The sequence below is a fragment of the Hyperoodon ampullatus genome (genome assembly GCF_949752795.1).
Source record: "Hyperoodon ampullatus genome assembly, chromosome: 8".
In the NCBI taxonomy this organism is placed as follows: Eukaryota; Metazoa; Chordata; class Mammalia; order Artiodactyla; family Ziphiidae; genus Hyperoodon; species Hyperoodon ampullatus.
Window position 1 is genome coordinate 30980990 of NC_136921.1, and position 20182 is coordinate 31001171.

At 40.7% G+C, this 20182-nt stretch overlaps 1 protein-coding gene across 1 annotated transcript in view; it reads left to right on the forward strand.

The window, feature by feature from the left end:
* Window positions 1-3857: 3857 nt before the first annotated feature.
* The window catches only part of INO80D (INO80 complex subunit D), a gene marked incomplete at its 3' end in the record, with an annotated part of 60821 nt that continues 44496 nt past the window's right edge, over window positions 3858-20182 (forward strand). Inside the window, exon 1 of the mRNA XM_079710578.1 lies at window positions 3858-3940. Coding sequence (XP_079566704.1) covers window positions 3933-3940 — 8 coding nt within the window. The 5' untranslated portion in view covers window positions 3858-3932. The remainder of the gene's footprint in view (window positions 3941-20182) is intronic.

Genomic DNA, 20182 nt, shown 5'->3' on the forward strand with positions numbered 1-20182 from the left:
GAATAAATAAAAGACACTACTGCTCTAAGTATCACATAGGTAAAACTTTGGCATTCATGGCTCCAGGTCACTTCATCCACAGACTAGGTCCTTTAGAAAATACCATAACTCTACAACATAGGTAACATTTCTAATTATGCTAGTGCATTACATGTACTGTTCCCTTTCAGGATCAGGAAGGAAATCTCTCTTAAACACAGTGCATTTCAATTGACAAATATACATTTGTCTCAAAACAATGGATAGACTTAGGTACTAGACTTCATGAAGGTGAAATAAGCCGCTGGTTGCCACTAGTGAATGAAGGGGCTCCAGCTGCTGGCTACTCAGTTTGTTTTTGGCAAAGAGTAAATGGCAGAAACTTAGCATTTCCAGATATAGCGTATAGAGCTGTGGAAGGCACCTCAGAAACTATAGAGTGAAAGGATTTGGAATCTTACTGAAAGCCTTAGGGCCAAGAACGTCTACATTCCTTGTAATTGAAGACAATTATCCCAACTGTATTTAAAAGAAGAAAGAAGTGGAAAGGAGGAGGAGGAGGGGAGAAGGGAAAGAAAAATAATACTTTTTGGAGCCCTTGGGGGAATTAAACCAGAGCGCATACATAAAAGTGTCCAGCAAGGTTACCAAGATGTATTAGGGGCTCAATGTTAGCCAAATTTGAGTACAGTATTGGGAATTTTATTGGGCAAAATACGCTTATTTAAGGTTAATTATGTCAGTAGTTTTGTCAGCACCTGTAGTTTCTAGGAATTAGAGACAACACCGTAAATGAGTTCAATTATCAACCGAAATAAACACTGACCAATCAAATTCACCAATGTTACAAACGTAGCAGGATTTCTTCTTGGTGGGGCTGTAATTCCCCAAGTCTGGGCTATTTAGCTCAGCTGGTGGATAAACATCATGGATCACAGCCCTGTACAAGTCAAGCTTTATAAAGAGAAAGACATTGAAATGCTAAGATTATGCACCATATCCCTATCCCCAGATGGACATCACGCAAACAAGCTTGGTGGTCACAAGAGGGATTGCATAAAAGGGTGCAGTCAGCTTAAAGCAAACACATCTTAATTTCTTGAAAAATTCAAAGCATATCTACAAAGTCATGTCATGTCACATATAAGAAACAAGTTGCTCAAAAACACGTTTTTCAAGTCCACTAGATTTCTTCATTAAGGGAACGGATTTCCTTGTTGTGACCGAAGTGTTTGATTTCCAAACGTTAAAAAAAAAATAACTAAATAGAACACAACTACATAACTGAGGTTTCTGAGACGATAAGAATCAGTTAATTTTACTTTAATTACTTTAGATTTTTCTAGCAAAGAGTAAGGGAAAAAAACTGCAAAAGAAAACCAAGACTATTCAGGTACTGTATTCAAATATAGATGATAAAGATGGGGGTCAGCATGAAAATAATAAATATCTGTTACATGCATTATCTGAACTCATTTGAACATTATGGGGATTTCTAAATTTGGAAGCTCAAAAAACATTTTAAAGTGAGTCATCAGTTATTTCTAAATGCTTTGTAATAAATTTTAAATGAAAGAAATTAAATATTCTACTGAGTCCATCGACAGATGAATGGATAAAGAAGATGTGGTACATACATACAATGGAATATTACTCAGCTATAAAAAGGAACTAAGTTGGGTCATTTGTAGAGACCTGGATGGACCTAGAGACTGTCATACAGAGTGAAGTAAGTCGAAAGAGAAAAACAAATATCGTATATTAACGCATACATGTGGAATCTAGAAAAATGGTACAGACGAACCTGTTTGCAAGGCAGAAATAGAGACACAGACATAGAGAACAAACGTATGGACACCAAAGGGGTAAGGGGTGGGGGGGGATGAACTGGGAGATTGGGATTGACATCTATACACTAATATGTATAAAATAGATAACTAATGAGAACCTGCTGTATAGCACAGGGAACTCTACTCAGTGCTCTGTGGTGACCTAAATGGGAAGGAAAGCCAAAAAAGAGGGGATATATGTATACACATAGCTGATTCACTTCACTGTACAGCAGAAACACAACATTGTAAAGTAACTATACCCCAATTAAAAATAAATAAATATTCTACTGATGCAAGGCACTACTATTACAAATTCATTCCCACTACGTCAGCCAACCTGCGTCAGAAAAATAACTCTTCGTACAAGATTCAATTCATCATTCCCCGTAAAACATACAAAAAGACCTTTTGTTCATTTTCTAGTATTCTTCCCTTTCTTCATTAAAACAGCAAAATATCTCTGCAATTTGTTCTTCTCCAGTAAGAGTTCTATGGGAATTGTTGCAAGTGGGCAGCACCCTTTTCTCTCTCACCTCTGTGTTAGCTCTGCACTGGGTGACTTTGTTCCCATCTATCTACTAAGCTTTGCTTACTGGAAAAAAGTAGATTCATGACATCCATTGCAATATATTAAAAGCACTTCACACAGTTTGGCAGCACATTAGAAATTCTGAACCTTTCAACTCTAACAATAGACACATTTCTCAATTCTGTGACACAGAAAGTGGACAGCAACATGTGTAATGCACCAAAGATCTAAACCTTAAAGGATCTAAATTAAAATAAAAATTAAATGCCTGTACATAATTCTAAATAAGCAATTGTACTTAGAGAAAATCTAAAGCTGTCTTTAAAATCTGTTTTCAGTTTTACAGTAACATTTCTTCATGGGCAGACCATAACAGCATCAGGATTATTTCTATAAAGGTGGTCAGTTATACTTAAGTTGTATTTATGCCTCCAGTGATCTCCGCCTTAATTTGCACTGTGAAAAATCAACAGCTGTATCTTGCCCTTCTGGACAGTCAATAGGTTTTATTTACATTGCTTTGAGAAAAGGAGACAAAAGACATCCCTTTACAACTGTCTTCCAGCAATCTCAGTTTGGAGGGGAATATATACCACAAATTTTTATACATGAAGAAACATATAAATCTCTCTGTATATCAATACAAAAACGTATAAATAAGTAGACAAATAAAGTGGCTAGGAAGTCTCTTGAAGTCCAAATTTATAAACTGACCACCAGACCCAGAACTTAGAATTGTAACGGAAAAAAAAATCATTATTGGCCTGAAAAAAAATTCAAACACCACTCTCACGAACATGGAAAAAATTAAACAGAAAATAGAAAACAATAATCACCGGAAAACCTGTGTCTTGTAAAGATTTCTTGCCATCAGAAGATGCAGAAACATTTTTCCCCCCGGTGCAAATGCAAACGTGTCTCAAGCACCCCCAGTTTCTTCCCCGCTTTTTCCCCCAGGCGCCGGTGTAGACGGCCGGTGTGGACTTTTTTCCAGAGATGAGAAGTCGAAACTTGTACTTTACCGGGAGCGGGTGCACTTTTCCCCCCGGCCCCCCTTTCCTCTGCCTCCAAGATGGTAGGAAAGTTGTCGTTTCGGAGGGCAGAGGAGCTGCTCTCTGGTGTTATGTCCTCGCAGTGCCTGTAGTGGTGCTGTAGGAGGCTGCTGCCTCTTCTTGTGCAGCTCCGGCAGCCCTGCCTTCTTGGCTGGAGAGTATATTCAGGGATTTCCCCTTAATAATCACCGACCCTGGGAGCACTTTTTAGTTTCCAAAATAAAAATATGATCCTCACCCCTCTTGCTTGACAGGGAAAGGCTCTCGCCGGAGCCCAGGGGGGAGCAGTAGCAGCGGCGGCCGAGCTTCCTAGTCCATTGCCAGCGCCTCTCACTCTGATCTGTCAGACCAGCGGAGGGAAAAGGGGGGAAGGAGAAAAAAAAAAAAGCAGCTGAAAGGTAAGCAGAGGCGGCCCCAGGCCCGGCCCACATCCCCGGGCTCCCGTAGGGCGGCGGGCTGGGCCGCGCAGGCAGGGCGGGCGGCGAGCGCGCTTACGTGAGGCCGGGGATTCGCCGCCCCGCGCCAGGCCCCGGGCAGAGAATGAAAGGGTGAGAGGGGCCGGCGCCGGGGTGGCGGGGGCTGGGGACTCGGGGGCGTGGGGGGCGCCCACGGTTGACGACGGCGGGTCGCCGGGCGGGGGTGCAGCCGGGGCCGGAGCGGGGCGAGCTGCGCGGCCTGCGCTGGCCGGGGTGTGGGGGGGCGCCGGTTAGGCCTCGGGCCGGCGGGCACCGCAGCGGCCGCGCCCTGCCCCCGCACCCCGGGCCTCCCCGCGCCCCTTCGGGTCCCCCGGGGCCTCCGGGCGGGACGGCGGCGCTGCTGGGCCGAATCTTGCGCGGGGCCCAGGAAGCCTCCCCCGCGGGGCGGCAGGCCTGAGCGGCCGGGACCGGGGCGTCAGGGCCTAGGAGCGGGGAATGGGCGCCCAGCCGCCCCCCCTCCCCCGCTGTCTCGCCGACGCCCCCCACCCCCGATTCCGGTAATAGTTGAATTTATTTCTCCCCCTCCTCTGCGCTCCGGGCGGCCAGGCCGGGGCGGGGCGGGCGGCCTGGCGGGCGTGGGGTGGGGTGAAGGGGTGGTGAAGAGTCAGGTGCAGCCGCGGCCCGGAAAGTTTCCTTTTAGGCCCGAATTGGGGGCTGGTCTCCTTTCGGGGAGCCCCGGTCCTAGCGCTCGCGACCCCCGAGGGCGTGGGGGAGAGCACTCGGCTATTTTGAAACTCTTTGCCAGTTCCTGTCCGTGGAAGGTACTCCGCCCCTGCACCCCTCGCCCGCTCCCCGGCGAGCCCTTCCAGGGCTGCAGACTCCAGCCCCTTCCCCGGGAGCCCCCCGGCTGGGGAGAGGGCCCTCTCGGCCCGTTTGCAAAAGTTTTCTAGGGATTTGTCTTAGCTTATTAGTTAGTGACTGGGCTTGTTGCAGTGGGAAGGGAGGAGGTAAATTCAGGTGGTATTTCTACGGGGCAGGCTTTCCTAATCGCTTTTTTAGCCCTCACCCCGGAAACCGGGGCTGTTATGTTCAGATTGAGCACCCACCCTCCTCCCATCCCGGGCTCCTTTGGGTCTCGAGCCCCCTTTTCTGGACAGCCTTGCTGAGGGAAAGAGGTAGGGAGCGGTGAGGAGCCTGTCAGTGAGAGGGGGCTGGATGTCTCGAGCAGCCCCCAGATGGAGGAGTTTCCTGTCCCATTTGGTCAATGTCCGGGAAAACAAGCGCGGGGACGGGACCCAGGAGGGAGACCCAGGTTCTCAGGACGGACCCTGCTGGGAAGCATTAAGAATGACGAGGGAGTGGAGGTGGGCAGGGCAGCTCCTGAAACAAAGTCTGCAGTTTAAGGATCAGTCGTTTATTTATTCTGATAACAGCTATTTGGATTTCTGTGATACTCTTAGGTTCGACCCTAGAAATAGAAAAATGGGCATTTTAAGGAAACTGTTATTGCCACAACTCAGAAGGGTCTGTGGAAGGGTCCTCGGGGAACTGAACATAGCTGACACGGTGTGGTTTGGGTATGGGTTTTTTTTTTTTTTTTTTTCTCTCTATGTTTAAACGGATCCAATTTTAGCTATATTTTGGTGCCGTGAGTTTTGAAAGTTAAAAAAAAAAAATCGAAAACTTAAATTTCCAAATCTAGATTTCCTGGGATGGGATGTTTCCTGTGGCTACACTTAACCTCCTGGTGTTCTTTAGTGTGGAAATCGAAATGTTAATGTGCCCTGCCCCCGACTCCCAGCCCCCAGCGTGGGCATGTTTGGAGAGGTGATTTTTCCTCTTTCATTCTCTCTTTTCTTCCCAGCTTTTTTTTTTTTTTAGCAGACCTAGGACAGGAGGTTGTGTGTAGGTATGTGTGTCCTGCCTGGTAGCAGGCTGGAGTTGGCTGGCAGAGGTGTTCCACATTCTGACCGCTCATCCCTCGCCCCCCCCACCCAGAGCACTGTTACCGCAGGGACAAGGTGGTACTTGCAGAGGGCAAGGGATAACCCAGGACTTGGTCAGTGCTGACTTCTGTTAGGCGTGGAAGTGAGATTCCTTCTGTGATTCTTAGTAAGTGTGTCTTCTTTTCCTTTTGTCTGCCTAAAATAAAACTCCTTCTGTTTCTCCACAATGACAGCCATCCAGCCATTTAGTATTTTACTTAAGAAAGGCTTGATAATTTGAGATTGTATGGATTTCCTTCAAAAATGCAAATTACATTTAATGGTTGCTTAACTTTATTGATTAACTGAAATTGCTTATTGATTTCGATGTTTTCATATACTGTGTACCCAAAATTATTACTTCTGTTATAGCTTGTCCTTATTTTTGGAGCATATTGGATGGAAGAAATCAGTCTGTGAGTCTCTTAGGACATCTTAAGGTGTAAAAAAAATCTCTTTGCCTCATAATTTGATATTTTAAGGTACATTGTTGGCGTCATATTCCCAGACTTTCAAAATCTGTATATGAACAAATCCCAAAAGTTTTGAACTCCCCCGGCCTACACATTTTTCCTAATCTAATCACCCCGTGGGCTACTTTATTTTTGAAGGAATGGTGGGTTTCAAATACATTGTATGTGAAACTAAGAAAAGACTTTCAAGGCAAATATTGAATGAATTTTAAGTTGCTAAGGTAATATACTTTTTCACTATTAAATATTTAGTTTCAAAAACAAATGTTTAATTTTCATTTATAAGTCTGAAGTAATCGTTTTCTTTCCTCCAAAAGATTGTGTAAGGAAATTTGTATACCCTACCCCAACCATTTTTCTCAGTGAGTAATGTTAGTACTATTTTTAGAGAAATGAAATTATAGTTTAGATGGATTTAAAAAATTCCAAGTCAGAGCACCCAAAATTAAACATGTCATTTCAAAAAAAAAATGCTGATCCATTCATTCTTACCTGAAATGTTTCCCCAGGATTAGTAGCTCTCACTATCCAGCTTTGGAACAGTAGTTATTGATAATGAGAGGTATTTGTATGTGAATACAGTTAACAGCAATATTCTGAGACAGGTAGCACTCCGTGTCTCCCCACACACACCTGGTAACTTGTAAACAATGGATGAATTGGTGAGACTGGGGTGGAGGCAGCAAATTGTCCCCAAAGGAGATACTCCACTGCATATACAATGGTGTCCCATCCAAGTCCATTTAACTTATGCTAATGCGACTCTGTGCTTTGCAAAACAAACAGCAGTGGAGTCTCCTCCCCACTTCCTTTAGGTATGAGTTTGTTCCAGAACCCCGACTGTAATGGCTGGTCCTGGCTTTTTGGGGACACTTGCAGAGTTACTTTTGATCAGCTTAAAATGAAAACCTTAGGTCTCCCTTCTTTCCCCTCCTTGCACTTAAGATGCCAGGCTACTTGGTTCTGATTCTTTCCCAGAATGTGACTTGGTTTTAAGACAGCTTTTTGGTTGCATTTTATTTGTAGCATAGTATCCTGCAGTCAGCCGTATTTGGGCTGGGCCTTGTGTTCTGATCCCAGTTCTTCCGCTGGGCAGGTTCCTCAGTCTTTATCTATAGAATGAAAATAACTTTTTTGTTGTTGTAAAGATTAGATGAGATAGCCCATGGGCTTGACTCTTAATTTCCCTAGCCCACTCTACTTTTCTGTTAGCAGAAAAGTATATATACTATTTCTCTTGTTTGTTTGCTTTTTTTCTGACTAAAGGTAATATTTGCTCATATTCATCCCATTCAGGAGATAACCATTGTTTACATTTTGTTGTGTGTGTGTGTGTGTTTTTCCGTATTTTGTGATTGTATGTGCATACCACATAATTTCAGGATCTTCCATTTAACAATGTTGTATAGTTTTGTATGGCTTAAAAGCTTGAGCTGTGGAGACAAATTGGCTTTGAATCCTACCTATGTAACTTGGATAAATTACTTACTCTCATTAAGTCTCAGTTTATTCATCTGTGAAAGGGGGTGATAATAACACCTTTTTCATAGGGTTGCTGTGATGATTAAATGAGGAATTGCACATAAAGCCTTTAGAGTGGTGCCTGGTGCGTGACCTTTATATAATATTTTCCTTTAAAGATTTTTTAATATTCTCGATGTGACGTTTTCAATGTGAATGAGTGCTTGACTCAGCATATATTAATACTAATAAGTATTTGAGTACAGATACAATATAATAATTACTTTCATGGGGCAAATAAATATTTTTGTGCCAGTAAAAAATCAGCAGTATATTCATAGAAAGTTTCAGTAGCTTGATGTTAGCCTCATCTCTGTCGTTGAACTCTGAGTTGGTAAATGTAAAGGGGTGGTAAGTACACCAGTGGGCAAAGAAGGTGGGTTTACTTCTAGCTCCTTTTAAACTCTTGAAGTTATCTGCCTGCAGCTGTGTGTGTTGCATGGCTTTGAAGGGCTGAGTAGTCTGTGGCTTTGGTAGGCTCACCTTGGGAGGGTAGGATGTTTATCTGAGGTGATGGTAGGATTTGCTGAAGCCAGTGCTGTTTCATTCATTTAACAGATTAGCTTCTTTAGTGGTAGCCCTGGGCCTCGTAATAAAAAGACACATTGTCTGCCCTTGAGGAGTTTATAGTCTAGTGGAGAAGAAAAATAAAGCTGACCTTTGAATGGTGAGGGATAGTTTTGCCTGGAGGAAGGAAGCCTACTTATTCTGGCCTAGGGGCAAGCAGTTAGCATTTTCCAGGGGGGGATTTCTGCCCTGAGCGAATGGGAGGAGTTAGAAAGGCATTCCAGGAGGTGGGACCTGCAAGTACTAATAAATGCCTAAGGACAAAGGAGTATTCTGTATTGCAAATTGTAGGAATTGGGGGAGTAGGAATCTATAATGGGAGAGGGAGTGGTCAGCCTGACCAGGTCCTAAGGAGTTTGTACTTAGGCCAAGAGATTTGGATTCATTTTACATTTATGCAGGCCTTTGGCCAAATAAATTATTTGCATTTTAGAAGATTTGAATCGTACAAAAAGTGGAACAAAGGAGGGCAAGTGAGACAGCTGCTGAGAAGAGATTGAAGGCTTGGACTAACGAGGTGGCAGTGGAGATGGAGAGAAGTCAGTGGAGAGGCTGTTATGGAGGTAAAAGTGGCCTTCATAGGTTGACCGGATGTAGATTTGGGAACCATCCTCGTATAGATAACAGCTGAAGTTGTAGAATTAGAAAAATTTGGTTTAGTCAGTGGTTCTTAGTCTTTTTGGGGAATCTGATGAACTTTCTGGCCCCTTCTCCAGTAAAATGCATTTGTGCATATTCACAGTTTTATACTTTTGCTTGAAACCTGGGATAATCTAATCTTGGGGTAGATGTAGAACAGACATTAAAATGAAAGCCTGTAAAAATGTTTTGTCTGACATTCACTCTTTGTATGTGAGTTTATCACTGACACGTGATAGATGAGGAAACAGATTTGTAAAATAACTTGCTCAAGGTCACGCATCTTGTATTTCAACAGTTTAAATGAGCTGCTGACATGGAAACGATTTTGTGGGAAAATTTGGATTTTTGTCTTTGAAAAGTTGGAAGATCTGGAAACTTTGGGTCCACGCGCGCCTGTGTGTTTTAATCGCGACAACTTGTTGGAACTGGTTTGAGTCTGCTGCCTTTAGATAAGCAAAGTTTGCCAAAGTCTGGCCATGGCCCACCCCTGTGGCCCATGTAGGCATTTCATCTTGGATCCCTATAAAACAAGATTAAGAGCATCTTGGGGAACATTGACATTTAAGTCTGGGGTCAAGAGAAGCTATGACTGAGCGGCCAGAAAGAGAGTTTTCAAGAAAGAGAAAGTGCCAGGTGCCACAGAGAGGTCAAGTGAGATAAGGATGGAAAGGTGGACCTGGAATTTAGCAACAAAGAGGCCATTGGTTTCAGATTCTTAGAACAAAAGAACTTTGAGGACTATAACGACAACTTAATTTTTCTTTCTTCTTGTCCTGCAATATAGGGTTTCTGTAACAATTGAGAGTGACTGTGGCATGGATAGAAACTCAGAAAGCATTTGTTGTAAAGGATTGTTAACTGGAGCTAATAAATGCTGTAACCCAATCAAACACTGCTCATTCTGCTAGTATTGTCATCCTAAGAACACCAGAACACCAGGAATATAGATGTTCTGTAGAATAGAAGATATTTTTAATATGGATTATAGAAAACAGTTCTCAGTGGATTCTGTTAGCCTAGGCTCAAGAAGGTGGGAGGGCTTGACTTAACCGAGAATTATGTTGTACCATTCAGAAAACCAGCAGCAGCTGGAGACTGCATTTCAGCCCTGCAGATCTTTGATTAAAATAATACCAATAAACTACTACTTACTGCTTCTAATAGTACTTAACATTAAGTGATTAGTATGTGCTAGTTACCATGCACATGAAATACCTAATTTAATTCTCCTAAGTGACTCAGTGAGGTACATACTATTGTAATCCTTTCTTTGCAGCTGAGAAAACTGAAACCTAAATAACTTGCCCAAGGTCAAACACCCAGTAATTAGTAGAGCCAGATTGAAGCACCATCTCTGATACCCACTAAAGCCAGTAAGTGCCCTCAACTGCTGCATGAGCTATCCTTACCTTTCTAATAAATTAGGTAAAGAACTCGACTAGCATAAAGGCCATTTTAATTAAAATTCACAGTGCAAACTTATTTGTACAATGCTGTTTGAGCACAGTGTTTGGCACATAATAGACATTAAATAAGCAATTTATTTTTAAATATTCTAGTTTGAACTTCATGTTGAATATTGTTTATATTTTGGGTGATAGGCAGTTTTTCTCACTGATCTTTCTCTTTGAATCACATCAGTTGATAGATTTTTATCATTTCTGAGTCTAATTTTACTACTTTTCACATTGATATGTGGGATATTGTTGGTTTTCAAAAAAATCAATAATAATAATCTGTTTAGTATCGCATTTTTATACTCCATGAAGTTGAATTAAAATTCATTTCAAAAAAAGCTTAAAGTAGGGGGACACGCTTTGTAAGACTTTATATGATCTGGGATAAGTAAAAATTCTTTTCGTTTGTATTAAATATATTAGAAAACTAACATTCTGAGAATTTAGGTGCATGTTGGATTAGAAAAAATTGTAAGGTATGTTGTAGGTCCAGGCTCTTAAAAGGGGGTAGAATATAAAATTACAGATGGCAATTAGGGGAAAATGCTGTGGCAGTGAAATGAACGTGCTTCTGAAACTCGAGACTCAAAAGAACAGTAATGACATGCAGAGATTCCACAAGGAGGTGATACAGTGGCAGTCCCAAAGAGAATAATGTTCAAATTTTTGCAAATTGGTTTATGGTTGCTGTTGGAAGACCGAAAGGGCTGTAGGTTGCTTTTGTTAAAAGCTTATCTTTGGAGAAATGTCTATTTAGGTCTTCTGCCCATTTTTGGATTGGGTTTTTTTTGTTGTTGTTATTGAGCTGCATGAGCTGCTTGTAAATTTTGGAGATTAATCCTTTGTCAGTTGCTTCATTTGCAAATATTTTCTCCCATTCTGAGGGTTGTCTTTTGGTCTTGTTTATGGTGTCCTTTGCTGTGCAAAAGCTTTGAAGTTTCATTAGGTCCCATTTGTTTATTTTTGGTTTTATTTCCATTTCTCTAGGAGGTGGGTCAAAAAGGATCTTGCTGTGATTTATGTCATAGTGTGTTCTGCCTATGTTTTCCTCTAAGAGTTTTATAGTGTCTGGCCTTACATTTAGGTCTTTAATCCATTTTGAGTTTATTTTTGTGTATGGTGTTAGGGAGTGTTCTAATTTCATACTTTTACATGTCCCTGTCCAGTTTTCCCAGCACCACTTATTGAAGAGGCTGTCTTTTCTCCACTGTATATTTTTGCCTCTTTTATCAAAGATAAGGTGACCATATGTGTGTGGGTTTATATCTGGGCTTTCTATCCTGTTGCATTGATCTATATTTCTCTTTTTGTGCCAGTACCATACTGTCTTGATTACTGTAGCTTTGTAGTATAGTCTGAAGTCAGGGAGCCTGATTCCTCCAACTCCATTTTTCGTTCTCAAGATTGCTTTGGCTATTCGGGGTCTTTTGCTTCCATACAAATTGTGAAATTTTTTGTTCTAGTTCTGTAAAAAATGCCAGTGGTAGTTTGATAGGGATTGCATTGAATCTGTAGATTGCTTTGGGTAGTAGAGTCATTTTCACAATGTTGATTCTTCCAATCCAAGAACATGGTATATCTCTCCATCTATTTGTATCATCTTTAATTTCTTTCATTAGTGTCTTATAATTTTCTGCATACAGGTCTTTTGTTTCTGTAAGAGGGAAGAGATATGGGAACATATGTATATGTATAACTGATTCACTTTGTTATAAAGCAGAAACTAACACACCATTGTAAAGCAATTATACTCCAATAAAGATGTTAAAAAAAAAAGAAATATAAACAGGGACTTAAGAAAGAAAAAAAAAAAGCTTATCTTTCTTACTTTTCTCCCTGCCAACGTCTTATTCCTCCGTATTTGCAAGACGAAAGAAACTGTGGAAAGGAATTTATTTTTCATTAAACTCAGCATGTAGTATCAAGAAGGATTTTTGTTTGTTTGTTTTTACACCTACCCATATTTCCTTCTCTTGAATTTCAGTATATGTATATGTTTGCTGTGAAAATATTCTTTCTGTGAGTCTATTCTCAGTAATAATTTTTGTTTTTTTGGTAATAATTAATAAGGGTGTATATTCTACTGCTGCTCTTAAGTGCTTAATTATCTTAATTCTCTTCTTTAAGGGAGCATAGATCTGTTTGTATTCTAATTCTAAACAAGTTATTTCCACAGCTGAATATAGTATGTACTATAGCTGTGATAAATTTAGTCTGGTTAGGATTTTGTTTTTTAGTGATATTCATCGTGTATTAAAAGGTAGAGCTTAGGGGCTTCCCTGGTGGCGCAGTGGTTGAGGGTCCGCCTGCCAATGCAGGGGACGCAGGTTCGTGCCCCGGTCCGGGAGGATCCCACGTGCCACGGAGCGGCTGGGCCCGTGAGCCATGGCCGCTGGGCCTGCGCGTCTGGAGCCTGTGCTCCGCAGCGGCGGGGACCACAATGGTGAGAGGCCTGTGTACCGCAAAAAAAAAAAAAAAAAAGGTAGAGCTTAGGTATAGTTCTAAATGGATTAGTCAGTGGGATTGTATTTAAATATTAGGGTCTGTAAGACATTTGATTAAGATCATGTGGACTTTATACATTATATGTTTCATCTCTTATTTTATCTTACCATAAATGTCAATGAGTGAAGGCCATGTGAACTTCACCTTTGGTGGAGTAGGGGTAAAGAACTTCAGTGGTGGGAGGCTAGACGTAAAAACTGAAAAATATATAGTTTTTTTTTTCTTCCCCTGAGATCTACCTTAGCGCTTTTGTGATGATTTCTTCATTAATTTAAAAGGAAAAACCTGTTAATGTAGAGAAGACCAGATGAATAGTTGTTTCCAGTTTATAGACAAAGTGATTTTTTTTTGGCCATGCTGTGCGGCATGCAGGATCTTAGTTCTCCGACCAGGGGTCGAACCAATGCCCCCTGCATTGGGAGTGCAGAGTCTTAACCACTGGACTGCCAGGGAAGTCCCTATAGACAAAGTGGTTTTGATATTAAATAATATTCATTAAGAAGGAAGTTAGATTTCAAAGCAGAGGGCCATCGTCCCCCAACATTCTTTCCTTTTATGGTATATAAAGTGAGTTTGAATACATTAGGGAATTGAAAATATAAGTATAAAGATTAAATTGGGCTTTAAATTTTTTTTTTAATTAATTTAATATATTTTTGGCTGCATTGGGTCTTTGTTGCTATGTGCAAGCTTTCTCTAGTTGCGGCGAGCAGCGATACTCTTTGTTGTGGTGCACAGGCTTCTCACTGCAGTGGCTTCCCTTGTTGCCAAGCAGGGGCTCTAGGCACTCGGGCTCAGTAGTTGCTCTAGGGCGTGTGGGCTTCAGTGGTTGTGGCTCTCGGGCTCTAGAGCGCAGGCTCAGTAGTTGTGGCGCACGGGCTTAGTTGCTCCGCGGCATGTGGGATCTTCCTGGACCAGGGATCAAACCTGTGTCCCCTACATTGGCAGGTGGATTCTTAACTACTGCGCCACCAGGAAAGTCCCTGAATTGGGCTTTTAAAAGAGGGATTTGAAAATGGAGAACAGGTAGGTTATTGTTCAAAAAGGAGATGGAAAATTGGCTTTTAGTAGGACTTTAAAACGTTAAAAATCAAAGAAATATTAATAGGAAAAAATAATCACAGGTAGATGTAAAAAAAACTAAGGTTGAAGAGAAGTTGTTTATAAGATACCGCAATTAAACACCTATTTGTAATGGCATAGAGGTCATTAGCAAGAGCTTTGGCACCTTGTGGCAAATGCTGAAAGAGGGCAGTTGGATAGATTAATGAATTCATAGAGTTAGGAGGAAGTTGAATAGGTAGATTTTAATTCATTCTTGCATTGTTTTAAAAAACATTATTTGCCAGATAGACATTGGGTAGCAAATTATGTGAATCTATTTGATGAAACGTTGGAGTTACCTCAGATGTACTGCAATATTCAAAAAATTTAAAGCTTCTAAATTATACTTTCTCTTGGTATATGGCTATGGCTATTAGAAATTATTGTGTAGACTGTCTGAAGTACCAATTTAGTGATTTTAAAAAATTACTTAATGATTGGTGGGTGAATCTAGTAACCTCTTTTGGGTAGACAACCTAGAATTGAGGTACTACACAGAAGCTATTTATGTAGGCAGCATGTACTTATTGAGCAGCTATTAACTTCTGGGCACTATGCTAAGCTCTGGGATATAATGATGAACAGAAAACTGTTTTTCCCTCTAGGAGCTTATTTCCTAAGAGGGAAGACAACGGAAGAACAGGCAATTAAAGTAGAATGTGATAAGGGTTAAAACAGGGAAATGCACAGAGTACCTCGGAGGAGCATGTAACTAACTCAGCCTTTGGGAATCTGCATGTGGTGACAACTGAGCTGTGTTCAGAGGCTAGGCCTGGCTGGAGGAGGGGGCACAAAGAGGAAGACATCCATTGCTCTGGACAGAGGGCCTGTCCTTGGGCTTAGTGAGACGAGAGGCGCCTGGGTGCTCAGAGCTCTGGGTGAAGTCCTCCAGTTATTCACTTCCTTTCTTTTGAGTGCATCTCATTGCATAGATTATAATCTTTTCAGGGAAAAAATTATGTCTTTTACTATTAATATCTTCTATAGCTTCTCCGAAAATGATGGACTTGCCATCAGTGTTTAATAAATAAATACTTGTCTTTAAAGCTAGAATCACATGGATTTGACATAGTGAAAATGAATCAAGTTTAGTAACTTCTTTAATAACATGTTGATTCTTTAAAATAAATAGAAAATAACATAAGGAATATGTTTGTTGTAAAAATTAGATAATTTGTTTTATGATTTTGATTTTATTTTGATACATTTTACTATACAGAATTTTAAAAGATACTTCTGGTTAATGATGTCAGAATACTGACATCTCTGTTCTCTAAACCAACTAAAAAGAATAAGGAGAATGAGAAACAGAAGAAAAACTCAATCTTTGATAATTAAAAAAAACCTTGTAATCAGAATATATGAATTAGTGCTATTTAAGTGCAGTGGGAATGGAACCAGGGCAAGAGAGGATGCAAGGAGACGATGATTTCCTCTGTAGAACTCAAGCAAAGTTGGGGGAGCAGCTTCCTCCTAAGTAGGTGATACACCATGAGGACAAAACTAGTGATCCTCTTACTAGGAATGTCAAAGTTGGTATATACATTGTGCTCCCTGAGTGGCAGGAGAGGTGGGGTTGAATAACAAACCATAGAGTTGTACTATTTTTGCAAGAAGTTGAGAGTAGAGGAGAAACTGGCAGCATGCAGCCATATAGCTGCTGATCTGGTCAACTGAACAGAAATAAAGCCTAACTTATCATCCCCTAATCTATGCTGTGTGGGCCCCTGCGAGTTGGGGAGACTAATCCAACATTGAGTCAAGCCTTAAGGGAGGAGTGTTGGAGATGATCATTTTCAGAAAGAACAGAGAAAGTGAAAATTATGAATAAATAGTTCCTTATGCTGGGAGGTGGTGTGCAGAGTTGGGGGCGAGACATGGCTCCTCTGAAACAGGAGTTTAAAGATACAAAAGCTCAAGAAATAAATAAGATATAAGAGTGAGCTCATGGAACCAGGGTATGAAATAAAAGAGGAAAATATAGTCATTGTAGAAATGAAGGTCACTTTCAAAGCAGCACATATACACTATAGCTGATGATAATGGAGGTGAGCTTGAGAAATTTGAGCAATCCAAAATGGAAAAAGTAAAAATAAAGACTAGAGACAGAGACAGATATGGAAGACAGTAAATCTAGCATACCAATAATTGGTACCCCTGAAGAATACAATAGAATAAATGAAGTAGGAAAAAAATTTCAAGATACTAAGGAAGAGTTTCCCACAATAAAAGACGAAATTCTAGAATGGCTTCTAGTATTTAAATATGAGACTTTTTTTTTTTAATTTTTAAAATTTTTGGCCACACCACGTGGCTTACGGGATCTTAATTCCCCGACCAGGGATTGAACCCTGGCCCCGGCAGTCAGAGTGCTGAGTCCTAACCACTGGATCACCAGGGAATTCCCATAAAGACTTTTATTGTTAGGTTAAAGTGTGTGTGTGGGGAATCAAACCTCCTATAAAAGAGGCTGGCCTCAGGCTTTTACATTCTAGGAGACATGGAAAAAAATTATATAAAGTCAATAGACAAAAAAAAAAATATATGATCCAAGACTTATGTCCAGGCAAGCTATAGTTTAAGTATAATTTCAGTTGACATATATTTTTAAGCAAAAACCATGGCTTATTTTCCATAAGTCAGTCCTTGGTGGGGAATGTGGAAAAGGGAGGTAACTATTTTATAAACTATTGAATCAAGAGATGAATTGAAAACAAAGTTAAAAGATTAGTGATTAGCATCGAATAATTTTAAATGCAGGACAAACATTAAAACGTCATAAGCTATAGCAATGTAGAAATAATAATCTAAGGAAGAAATACTGAGTTGGAATGGGTAGGTAGTTAACAAAAATGGAAATTTTTCACATTCATAACATGAGATTAATCACAATAATGCTAAATATACTAATTTTCTTAGTTTGGAGTAAAGAAATGTTATTTAAAGGAGACAGACTATAAATCTTCCAAGAAAATAGACTATATAATGACATATGTAATAAAAAGATAGAATTGAAAGCTAAAAACAATACAAAAAATAAGGTAATAAAATTAAGATGAAACATTTGTCATGTAAGTAAATGCAAAATTATTAATTGGATGAACTCATTTATTAAAAGAAAATGACTCAGATTGGAGCAAAAAAGTCAAACCTGTTAAGATGCATCTAAAAAAGGGACCAACAAATAATAATTTAGTAAATATTTTAGGCTTTGTGGTACAACTATTTGTTCTACTGTTACAGCATGGAAGCAGTCATATACAACATGTAAATGAATAAACAGGACAGCCTTCCAATAAAACTTTATTTACAAAAACAGGCAATGGGCCAAATTTGTCTTATAAGCCAGTGTTTGCTGACCTGTGATCTAAAACAGTGCCTCAGGGCTTCCCTGGTGGCACAGTGGTTGAGAGTTCGCCTGCCGATGCAGAGGACACGGGTTCGTGCCCCAGTCTGGGAAGATCCCACATGCCGCAGAGCGGCTGGGCACGTGAGCCATGGCTGCTGAGTCTGCGCGTCCGGAGCCTGTGCTCCGCAACGGGAGAGGCCACAACAGTGAGAGGCCCGTGTACCGCAAAAAAATAAAAATAATAATAAAAAATAAAACAGTGCCTCAGAAAACCTGAGAGTAAAATGATGGGCAAAGACTTAACTAGCAAGTTCACATCCAAAAAAATGGAGTCCAGGTATTAGTGTCAGACAAGGTTGAATTCAAGACAAAAAGCATCAATTGAGTTACATTTCCTAATGATAAAGAGTGACAGTCTAGTGGTCATGAATCTCTGTATCAAATAATACAGCTTTAAAATTTATAAAATAAATACAAGGAGAAACAAATAAGATGATAGTAGGAGATTTTGATTCACCTCTTCCAGCTCTTGGTAGATAGAGAAAGCAAACGAAATAAGTAATAACATAGTGAATGTTAATAGCATGATATATGATACAACTAACAACATACCCTGGAAACAACGAATACTCTTTCCCAGGAATATCTGTTAGTCCCCAAATAAAAACTCAGTCAAATCCCAAATCAGAGATATATGCAGATTATGCTCCTTCTTTTTCTTTTTTCCTTATGAATTTGTTTTTATTAGGATATAGGGGATGGGTTGAGAAATATCTCCGTGGGTTATGCCCCACCAGGGAAGTGTCCATTCTGATCTTCCTGGGATAGCTTTTAGAACTTTTCCTTAGAGCTGCTATTCTTGCTTCCAGCAGACTCCAAAGGTCCACTGCTGAGTGGCTGCTCCTTGGAAGAGAATTTCCTCTTTTTCTTGGGGGCACTCTCGTTTCTGACTTCAGGGTCACTAACTGGTTCCTCTTTGGGGAACGATTTCTTCCTCTTGGGAAGACTTCCACTGCTAGCTGTCTCTTCAAGATCACTGCTCACCAGCTTCTCCTTGATTTCTTTTTCTTGGGTTTGGAGGAAGAGATGGGTCTTCCATTTCATTCTCCTGAGGAGCCTACTGGGGCTTTTGCTTTTCTTCATCTGGGGTCTTACACTCCTGGGAGGCAGCTGAGGACAGAACACACTTGCCCAGGGGATGGGTGTGTGCCGCAGTCAGCTCTCTGGGCTCTCGGCAAGGTCTCAGCACCTTTGCCCTTCCTCACACTCCTCTACACTGCTGCTGTTTTCTCAGGATGTGAGGGCAGTTGCAGCCAGCTCTTTCTCTTTTCCTTCTTCAAGTGTTTCTTCTGTTTCTCCAGCTTCCTTGTAATCTCAGCAGCTGTTCTCTGCCTGAACCATTGCCTCCTTCATGACATCCATTTTTTTGTGGAATCTCTCCAGTCTCATAAGACAGCCGTTCCTCGACTTATTCGTGAAGCTCCTCCCCAAATACACTTGTGGGCACCTCAGAGAAGCAATCAATTCATGAAGCAGTACTGCGTTTGTTTGCTAGGTATCTGGAGATGCAGCCTTTGTTCTTGGCAGCTGCTAGGCCAATGAAGGTGGAGTGGAAAATAAGTCCATATTTTGGGGTGTTACCCCTTGTCTTCAGAGCTCTGGAAACTTGGTTCCTTTGCTGGACCCAGAGAATCACTCATACACCAGTATGCTCCTTATTCTTTTTTTTTTTTTTTTTTTTTTTGTGTGTGGGATCTTAATTCCCTGACCAGGGATTGGACCTGGGCCCCTGGCAGTGGAAGCCCGGAATCCTAACCACTGGACCACCAGGGAATTCCCAATGCTCCTTATTCTTAACTAGCACTAAAACAAAGGGAAGCATAAAACTCTACCATCTGAAAAAATTAAATAACTCTTGGGTCAAAGGAGAAAAAAAAAAAATCCAAATCAACAAGAAAGTATTGATAATCAGAATTCTGTGTATTAGTACCTATGCGGTATGATTAAAACAGTACTCAGGAAAATTCATAGATGTAAACAAATTACTAAGCAAGAAAAGAATGAAAATAAAAGAATTCAGCCCAAGAAGTTAACAAAATAATAAAATAAATGGAAAGAAAGCAGAAAGAATGAACAAATATAAAAGCAGAAATTGGGCTTCCCTGGTGGCGCAGTGGTTGAGAGTCCGCCTGCCGATGCAGGTGACACGGGTTCGTGCCCCGGTCCGGGAGGATCCCACATGCTGCGGAGTGGCTGGGCCCGTGAACCATGGCTGCTGAGCCTGCACGTCCGGAGCTTGTGCTCCGCAACGGGAGAGGCCACAACGGTGAGAGGCCCACATACTGCAAAAAAAAAAAAAAAGCAGAAATTGATGAATTAGAAATACATGGAGGTGCTGATAAATCTAAGAGGTTTTTGTTTTGTTTTGTTTTTTGTTTTTGGGGGGAGGATATTGGTAAAAATATTAAACAGATAAACTCCTGTTGAACCCAATCATGAACAAAAGGAGAAAGCACAAATATCACATATGTGTATGGACATACACAGAATATGAGAATGAGTCACAGATATTTAGAAATTTAAACGTAAGAGGTCACATTGCTAAATTGTATGCAGATAAACTTGAAAACCTGATCTGCACAAAACACTAGGAGGCCCAGGCAACTTTCTAAGTAACATTATAACTACAATGGTTTTTAACTGTTCAGGAACATAGATTTTAGAAATTGTTTTTTAAAATATTAACACCTAATTCTGCCAAAGCACACAAA